At 46.0% G+C, this 10,458-nt stretch overlaps 1 protein-coding gene across 1 annotated transcript; it reads right to left on the bottom strand.

Moving 5' to 3' along the window:
* Positions 1–5,953: 5,953 nt before the first annotated feature.
* On the bottom strand, positions 5,954–7,033 carry foxd1 (forkhead box D1). The gene has a single exon (XM_056291110.1). It carries the CDS (start codon positions 7,031–7,033, stop codon positions 5,954–5,956), a length of 1,080 nt encoding a protein of 359 aa, XP_056147085.1.
* Positions 7,034–10,458: the final 3,425 nt, after the last annotated feature.

Raw genomic sequence — 10,458 nt, 5'->3', positions numbered from 1 at the left:
CTAAAACTTTTTCACTGTACTTAAATACGATTTCATTGGAGTAAAAAAAACACATATACCGTGTAACTACAAACTCTACATATTTTAGATCATACAGCAGAGAAAAAAAATTAAAAAAAATAAATTATGAATCATTATTAAATTGTTACCTCCATACTAGGTATCTGTATGTATAATATATATATAAATATAAATATATATAAAAATATAAATATATATAGGTATCTGTATGCATAATATATATATATAAATATAAATATATATAGGTATCTGTATGTATAATATATATATATATATATATATATCTGTATGTATAATATATATATATATATATATATATATATATATATATTACCCTAGACCCAACCTGTGCTTTTAAAAAAAAACACACACAATGACTAAAAATGTCTAGCAGCAGCAGTACGGTAGCATAACTTTGTAAACGGCTGAAGACCTAAGCAACAACATAATGTTCACCTGACAAAGTCTTTCTTACGATATTAACATTGCATTAAAAGTGGGGTTTTCTGTTTTTATTCCTTAGCTGAATACATTTAGGCCGAGATATTGGAAATCATAAGATCATATTTTGCAATATGCCTAAATCCAAGTTAACTCTAAAGCTCAAACCGACTACAGCTTTTAGAAACAAGCTGCTCGCTACTTTGTTAAATGGCGGCTACTGCCCCACCGTCCCCCCCCCCCCCACATCTGCCCAGGAGGAGGTAAACAGCGTCATAACGCTTCGTAAAATTGTTTCTACTTTGGACAGAAAATGTTTTGCTGGCCCGACTTGTTCAAATTTCAGCCAGGTCGGAGCAGTGAGAATGTGATATTCACCCCCGGAGGGGTGTTTAGTCTCCTGGGTTCAGACCTAAGTGTAGTCCCGACGCTTTTGCCTCTGTCTTTTATTGGCTGATAGTTTTGGTTTAGCCCCTTGCCTCGTGACCTGTGACCCGTCATGGCCGAACGGCCAACCGCGGAGCCTCGCTCACGCTCGAGGAGGCCGATGCCCACATGACCCGTGGCTGTTCGTGAAAAGCCCTTGTTAAATACAGGAACAGTCGGGCCCGGCCACATACTCTGCTGTTCTCACGTAGCCCACGTCGAGGCTCTTGGTCCTGGGGGTTTTCACGCGTTACGGGTCCTAAGGGCTGGCAGGTTTTCCAGCGAGAAGCTTTCTTCCGCCGGAAGCTGACCCCGGAAGAAGAGCAGCCAGATCGATAAGCCGCGCCGCCTCCATTTTGATGGCCACACTGCTGAGCGTTACCCGCATTTCATAACGCCGGTTTTTTATTGGAGTGTACATGAAACACCAGCCCATCTAATCAATTACGTCATTCAAGCCTTTTAATTTAACAACGCTCGTGAGAACTGTGAGGAAATACTCGCTAATATTTAGTTAATCACTTAACCTTTTAATTAAAACGTCCATCTAACGGCCTATTTCTACGTACATGAAACATTTATTTCTGTCTTTCTTTCTTTCACCTTTCACTACTACTACTATTACCACTACTACTACCACTACTACTACTACTACCACTACTACTACCACTATTACACAATACTACTACCACTACCACTACTACTACTACTACTACTACCACTACTACTACTACTACTACAACTATTACTACTACTACTACTATTACTATCACTACTATTATTACTACTACTATTACTACCACTACTACTACTACCACCACTACTACTACCACTACTACTACTATTACTATCACTACTACTACTACTACTACTACTGCCACCACTACAACTACTACTACTACCACCACCACTACAACTACTACTACTACTACCACCACAACAACCACTACTACTACTAATACTACTACTACCACTACAACTACTACTACTAAAACTACTGCTACTACTACCACTACTATTACTACTACTACTACTACCACCACTACAACTACCACCACCACCACTACCACTACTACTACTATTACTTCTAGTATTACTACCACTACTACTACTACCACTACTATCAATAATGCCACTATTACTGCCACCACCACTACAACTACTACTACAACTACTACCACTACAACAACAAAAGCTACTAGTATTACTACTACTACCACTACAACCACTACAACTACTACTACAACTACTTCTACTACTAATACTACCAGTACTACAACTACCACCACTACAACTACCAATACTACTTTTACTACTACTACTACTACTACTTCTACTACTACTACTAATGACCATCACCACCACCACTACTACTACCACAACTACTACTATTACCACTACAATTACTACTACTTCTACTGTCACTACTACCTCTACTACTACTACTACTAGTACTGCTATTGCTACCACTATCACTACAACTACAACAACAACAACTACTACTACTACTACTGCTGCTGCCACTGCTGCTGCTACTGCAATCACTATCAATACTACCACTATTAATACTACTACTGCTGCTAATACAACTACTACTACTGTTTTTATTTTGTTATGTCATTTTTAACAATTTTATCCTGTTCTGTGAAGCACTTTGTAACCTTGTTAATAAAAGTGCTATGTAAAGATATATATATATAGAGAGAGAGAGAATTTATTATTATTATTACTCCGACTGCTACTACTACTGCTACTACTACCACTACTACCACTACTGCCACTACTACTACTACAACTACTACTACCACTAGTAGCACAACCACTACAACTACTACAACAACTACTACTACCACTATTACTGCTACAACAACAACTACTACTACTACTACTACCACTACTACTACTACTACTACTACTACCACCACCATTACCACCACTACCATCACTGCTACTACCACTACAACTACTACTACTACTATTACCACTGCTACTGCCACTACAACTACTACAACTACTACCACTACTACTGCTGCTACTACTAACTATACTACCACTATTACTGCTGCACCTGATTTCCCCTGTGCGTGCATGAACCATCAGAGGGGAAACCTGAACAGCAGAGTATTGAGATGCCACCCTGCTCCTCCAGTCTCGAGCCTTGAGTCATTTCAGCCACGGAATTAAACCGTAATTGGAGTCCGGCCTGTAGCTACTGTCACCACTGTGATAACACGGAAAATAGCAGCTGTGAGACCCGCTGAGTCACTACGGTGCCCGGCTCAGTTTCTGGAAGTTTGTTTTAGACGTTTTTTTTTCTTTTTTTTCAAAATCTTTTCGAGATCGTTCAAATAATTTTAAGAACGGAAGGCGCCCGATGACAAAAACGCTAGAGTAGTTTTCGTCGTTGTTGTTGTTGTGTGTGTGTGTGTGTGTGTGTGTGTGTGTGTGTGTGTGTGTGCGTGCGTGCGTGCGTGCGTGTGTGTGTGCGTGCGTGTGTGTGTGTGTGTGTGTGTGTCCGGATACATCACGGCATAAGTTTAAATTAAAGTCAATAAGTCGTGCTGAGGTGACCCTACAGCCAAACAGCCGATGTAAATCCCTCATGACCAGGTGGGCTCATTTAGCTTGGCTGCAGAAACCGCCCCTCTGCCCCTGCCCTGTCCCAGTCTGCCTCTGCTCCGGCCCTGTCCCTATCTGCCTCTGTCCCGTCCCAGTCTGCCTCTGCTCCTGCCCTGTCCCAGTCTGCCTCTGCCCCTACCCTGTCCCAGTCTGCCTCTGCTCCTGCCCTGTCCCAGTCTGCCTCTGCCCCTGCCCTGTCCCAGTCTGCCTCTGCCCCTGCCCTGTCCCAGTCTGCCTCTGCTCCTGCCCTGTCCCTGTCTGCCTCTGCCCCTACCCTGTCCCAGTCTGCCTCTGCCCCTGCCCTGTCCCAGTCTGCCCCTGCCCTGTCCCTATCTGCCTCTGTCCCGTCCCAGTCTGCCTCTGTCCGTTGATCAGCGATCACGGACGTGACCACGTTGCCAGGTTGATGTACACACGTAGCGTCTCTCTAGTCTGCCCTCCTCGCTCTCTTATGTGTTACGTCATCAGGCCGTCGCTGTCCTCCCGTGGCCTAGTGAACCGGCTCGGATCTAGCGCACTACTACTACTACTACCACTACTACTACTACACACGCTCCTCTGCGTCAGGGCAAGCGCGCGCACAGAAGCCGTGTGTGGAACTGTCAAGGCCATCACGTCTTCATCATCTTCATCTACTGACACAGATTTTGGCCCGGGACCCCGGCTACGGGTTACAGCAGCCAGTCAGGGACAAGTGTTCAAATGTGATGGATGTGTCTACTTCGCCGGGACTGACGTTTATCAGTAATTAAAAAACCCCACTAATTTTCTTTACTCGCGGGGTTGGCGCAGTGACGTCACTGCCATTTCTAACGGGTTCCGTTTACTTTAAAGCGAAACAAGGGAACCGATTTCCTCGGGGAAAGCGAGTAAACGAGCTTGATTGCGTCGCGTTGCGCTAAATCGTTTCACGTAACGCGACACAGTTAATTGACTTTTCTCGAGGTAATCGGTTCCCTAAATTTTTTTGGTAAGTAAACCGAACTTGTTTGGACCCAACCATGTAGGACCTGTGTGCTGCCATAGGACCCCACATGAGCTGTCCAACGGTCGCCTGTAACCGCCTCGTCACTCTGGGGCACCAGAAAAACAATAAAAAAAACAAAACAAATAGAGGAGTAAATAAAAACGAGCTCTTGTCTCCCGGTGCGCATGGCGCTCCTCCGCATGCGCCACCAGCCCCGCGAGCCTCTACGGCGGCCCGTAAGGACGCCTCGCTGCAGCCTCCGTGACGTGTCAAGAATTAACAGATAATCAAACATTAGAGGGGGGGGGAGCAGTGTCCTCCGCAGCTGTCCCGGATCAGCTAATGCTAATCAAACAACCGTAAGCTAGCAAAACATGGCCTCTGTCGCTGTCCTGGCACCTTCGCTGCCCCCCCCCCCTAGTAAGAAGGGGGGCTGGGGGAGGGAGGGCAGCTGTGCAGGCCGAACAAACTCCACAATTAAACACAACAAAACCAAAACTCAACTGCAAACGTGTACATGCCCCCTCTGGACGCATAGCCGTGTATACTGCACTTTTAATGTAAAGGGAACCCTCTGTGTTTTGGGGTATGACCCGTGCAGGTGCGCGCGCGCGCACGCACTCACGCGCAGAAAGAGGGGTATTTTAGCTGATGGGAACGCAACCATGATAACATAAAACAGCGAATAGAAGCGTCTACTTGACCGTTTCGCGATTATTGAGGCTTTACAGGCGAGGCCGGCTGACCTCATCCCGAGGTCAGTTTCAGCTTCCCCTGACCTACATCTCCGGAGAGGGAGTAAAAGCCTGACCTATGACCGGGCCAATTTCAATAAATTTATTCCCAAACAAATTAGCTTTTTGCAAAAACGATATTTATTCTCATTGGGAAAAAAAAACACCGTGTAAAAATATCACACTTGAAATTACACAATACTTGCCAAAGAATTTACATTTGTTTTTGTTTGTTTTTTTTTTGTTTATTACTGTGAAAAAAAAACACACATGACTTGGTTCTCCGTGTCCTTTCCATAACAAAGCACGAATCAAAACCATAAAAAAAAATGTTTTGATTTGTCAAACTAAAAAACAAAAACAAAAAAAAAACCATGTGTTTGACACAAATACCTATTTTAACCATGTGATCGTTTTATAAGCTCTTTATTTGAGAGAGAGGGGGGGTCGTTATCCTGAGGCGCCCTATGGTGACTGAAACGAATCAGTTCATAAAAAAAAAAGAAGACAAAAAAAAAAGAAAAAGTGAACTTCATGGTCAAATCGGATTAACATAAATATACCCCCTTTACAGCGTGAATATATAGGCACGAGTAGTGTATGTGTCCCCCCCCCACCCCATTCAGCTGTTGTGCTATCAAACAAACGTACAAAAATAATCCTACCTTCAAATGTGGGCGGGTTTTTTTTTTTTTTGTTTTGATTTTTTTGTTTTTTGTTTCTTGAAAACTTTGCAGTTAAGAAATTAACAGCCGCTAGCGCCGTTAACGAGTCTGCTGTGAAAGTTTTGGACCGTGTGCAGGACAGTCCCTGCATGGCCGCCGCCGCCCGCCGCCGCCGTCAGGGCGGAGGACAACACGGGCACCGCGGGGGGAGTCCGCGACGCGCAGTGGGGGGAGTGCGTGGGGCTCACCGACCCCCCGATGATGCTCTCTATGGAGAACGGGGAGCGCTGGGCGGGCGAGGCGGACTTGTGCACGGGGGCCGAACTCTGCAGGGCGGAAGAGAGACCCGAGCTGAGCTGCGGGTAAAACCTACTCCGGGCCAAGTCGGTGGCGGTGGGGGTGGTGGTGGGGGTGGTGGTGGTGGGGGGCATCAGAGAGGGCGCGGGGATAATGCTCCCCGTGTGCGAGTGCCTGGACTGCTGCTGCTGCTGCTGCTGCTGCTGCTGCTGGAAGGCGAACAGCGCAGAATGCGTGTGGTAGGACTGCAGCTGGATACCGTATCCGCAGCCGTAGGGTCCGTAGCCGTACGCGGCCGCGGGGAGAAAACCAGTGTGCTCCCGCAGCAGGTCCTGCGCCTGTTGACGCTTGAAGCGCTTCCTCCGCCTCAGAAAGCTGCCGTTGTCGAACATATCGGCCGACTCCGGGTCCAGGGTCCAGTAGTTCCCCTTGCCGGGATTGCCCGGCTCCCGCGGGATCTTGACGAAGCAGTCGTTCAGGGACAAGTTGTGCCTGATGGAGTTCTGCCACGCCGGGAACTTCTCCCTGTAGTAGGGGAAGCGGTTGCTGATGAAGTCGCAGATCTCGCTGAGGGTGAGCCGCTTCTTGGGGCTCTGCAGGATGGCCATGGTGATCAGGGCGATGTAGGAGTACGGGGGCTTCACCAGCGTGTTCTTGCTCGCCGGTTTGTAGGCGTCCCGGGACGAGGAGCCGTCCGCGCACGGCGGGGAGCCCGCCAGAAGGATGCCGTCGCGCATCTGCGCCACCTCGTCGACGTAGGAGCGCGTGGGGCCGTCCCCGCCGTCTTCGCCCTCGCCGACCACGTCGATGTCGGTCTCTTCCGAGAGGATGGAGGCATCCGACATCTCGGAGCTCAGAGTCATGGCTCACACGGCTGCGCGCGCGGCTCCCAAGCTATAGCGGCGGAGAGCGGGAGACGGGACGACGAGCTAACCTTGCCCTCCTCCTCCTCCTCCTCCTCCTCCTCCTCCTCCTCTTCTAAAGCATGTGAGAGCGATGCGAAGAGCACGTGCCGCCGCCGCTAGGAGATGTGCCCTCTCTCTCTCGCCGCTTCCATATGGTGCGCGCTTTTTGACGAGCGATCCGGATGCTTGAAGTCCGAGACGAGCGGAGTAACCAAAACAGGGCCTGAGTCCCAGAAAGGGAGGATCTTCTCGCACGCTTTATACCAGCGCGCAGATCACATGGGGAGGGCGCGTCACCGGCGGAGACGGAGACAATAAATAACAAGAAGGCTCGCTTGACAACTGACTGAAAGGATGTAAAAAGTTTGGTGGGGCCCTATTTTTAATTTTTTAATTTTTTTTTTGCTTTGTGGTCGTACATTAGTAACCAGATAGCTAAAAAAATAAACCTTTGATCCACTTCTCTTTTTTATTTCATTTTATTTATTTTTTATTTTTTTTGGGTTTTATTTCATTTTATTTATTTATTTTTGCACAAAATTAGATCATAAACCACAAAAGGATCCGAAGAGGGGGGGGGGAAGCCTACTGGAATGGCCACGTCGTGATTGGTAGGCCTAATTAGTTTTGATCGGCCGTTAATTCATTTATTTCTATTTTCATTTTTTTTTATTTTTAGAGCGTTATTACAGGACTACCCGAAGGCCCATATCGGACAACGAACGTGACATTCCGAATATAAAACGTGATTTTTTTTGTGACATTTTGGAGAAAGCGTCGCTGAAACGGCTGCGAGAGGGATGTAGCCTAGCCTGTAGCCTGTAGCCTGCGTCCTGCATCCTGCAGCCTGCACCCACGCAGCGCGGCTCGCGTGATCCGCGGCTATCTGGGTTATCCGCGAGTCATTTGTCACGGAAAAGAGTCAGCTGCTAACTCGCATCAGTCACGGCTCGCGCAGAGCATGCGAGCTGCAGGAACACGGGTCTGCACACTTAGGCTCGGCATTGCGCTGTGCTGTGGGACGTGAAGACGGTGTCGGTATCCATTCAGAGCTCGTGACGGGTTTAGCCTATCGGAATCGGCGTCAGGAAGTTCATTTTGCAATTAAGGGTGTTTTGATAAACAGCCTACACGTTGTCTTTGGCATGTCGGTCCACACGGAATATCACGAGACACGGGAAGAAATGATGGAAGCAGATTAACAAGTACAATAACTGTGCAGATTCCGGACTAGAGTGTGCTTCTACCTGTGTACAAATTTCTGCAAATTATATATATATATATTAAAAAACAAAAAGTGCAGCCGGAGGGGGCGGGGGGATTATTTAATCGTGATTTAAATGACGGAAATATTTGACCAAACTTTACAACAACAAAAAAAAAAAACCCTCAGAAATCTACAACGTAGACTAAACGTGCAACGTGGTTTTTAATGCCGTCAGTAGGATGACACTAATTAGCCTTTTCAGCCCTACCTCATGTTTGGGACTTAACACTGGGTATCGCAGAGGCCTTCCAAACTGTAACACAATGTAGCCGGGAGCCTGTGACGTAAGCGTCTGGGTTTAGTTTGTAGCCGAGCGCGTGTGTTCTACGCCCGGTGGACTACGTTACCCGGCAACAACTTCTGTGAGTTTAACAACGTTAAGTTTGCAAAAACAAAAACCAAAATATATATATATATATATATTTTTATATATATATTTATATATATATACATAATTTTTTACCAGTTTCCTTTGTCTTTGACACAGAATAAGAGACGAGATGAATTTTCACAATTATTAGTAATGAAATTAAAATACTACAATGACAACACATATTGCAGTGAGCTGTCCGTTGTACTTGCTTATTATTTTATTCGTGTTAGGCTGCATGGCAATGTCACGTTTGACGTTATTCTGCACAGCCTGTTTTCAAAAAAGTTAAATATAGATGTGCTAAATTATTTGGACTCACGCCCTCTCTCTTTTGACTTATTTATTTTTTGTTCCTGTAAACTAAAGGCTTTTCGGGAAATAATCCACGATATCCAAACTTTAAACCCTTCATCGAGAATAAACAAAACACACAAGGACAAGTGCATAGTCACGAATGTGCAGCGACACATAAAAGAGTCCACTGATGTGTAGTCTACAGGTGATCTGTGGCCCAACAGCTTCTTTTTGTTTTGTTTTTTTGAGGTTTGCATATGACTAGCGCCATCTAGTGGCTAACTCGTTTTATACCAGTTGACGTATTTTTTTTTTTCAGAGAGTTAAATTATTGGGCAAACACTAAACCTTCTGCAGACCATGGTGAATATTCCGGTGTTTTTGGCCGTTTCTTCACAGTTTTACAACTTAAAATTAGTAACTTACAAGCACAGACCCAACAAGTGCAACACGTCTACTCTACAACCTAGTGTGCCCTTTGTCGACATGCACCGCAAGGCTTGTAACTTGCTTGACCTGCTAATACTAATTTAAATACGGTTGTACCCTTCCAAGCCAATCGCTGGTTATTTCCCATGTCCGCAAATCGTGAAAGAAACGGCAAACAGGCTGGCTAGTCAGCATCACAAGTCAGGAGGCCTGTTGAAAAGTTGTCATGTAATTTGGCAACAATAAAAAAAAACAACAACAAAAAAACATTAATTCATCTGTTGTTTGGCATCAATTAAATTAATGACATTTGAAAATGCAACAAACAGTCAGCGCAACTTGTCAAGTCACCATGCAACTTGTGGAGTCTTGTTTCAGCAGCACCACACCGACACAGCAGGCCCGGGCCGTGTCATATTCAGGAGGTTTCTGTCTGGAAAAAACTCTAGATCTGTGTTTGCAAGCAGTTAGTCGCAAATTTATCTGAATTAAACTGCAGCCAAAACTCTCCATTGTGTCAATTGTGATAATTAGATTTAAACAGCTGCACGTTATGGATAGCAGAATTAAATCGAGCAGGCGTTTGGCGGCCAACTTAAAGTTACGTAAACTGTTCAAACTCTTATATGTACGCTTAAAAAAAAAAAAAAGAAGCTTTGCGTCGTCTTATTTCATCTCTCTCTCAGGCTCTCTGGCTGCAAACCTGTGCGACGGGCAGCACGGTACCGCAGACCCCGGGGCTGCAAAAAGAGGTTGAACTTCTTAAAGCGGGGCCCGCATGTGTGGTAAGCCACTTCTTATAGTGTTTCTAAATTCCCCCCTCGGCGCTCGAGAGGGTGTTCCCGTGCCGCGGAGCACCGAGGCGGCGTTCGAATGTTGGACGCAAACGGCAACAATGTTACCGAACAGCTCGGGGCTGGAGGCGTCTTGTGGGGGGGGTTGGATCATGTGATTAAAATGCAGGCCTTCGCCTAGCGTGGAAGGGAATACCATAAATACCAGAATATGAAGACATTTCTG

The sequence above is a fragment of the Lampris incognitus genome, chromosome 12 (assembly GCF_029633865.1).
Source record: "Lampris incognitus isolate fLamInc1 chromosome 12, fLamInc1.hap2, whole genome shotgun sequence".
Taxonomy (NCBI): Eukaryota; Metazoa; Chordata; class Actinopteri; order Lampriformes; family Lampridae; genus Lampris; species Lampris incognitus.
The sequence above is the reverse complement of the archived record's forward strand: the minus strand, read 5'-3'. Positions and strand labels throughout refer to the sequence as shown.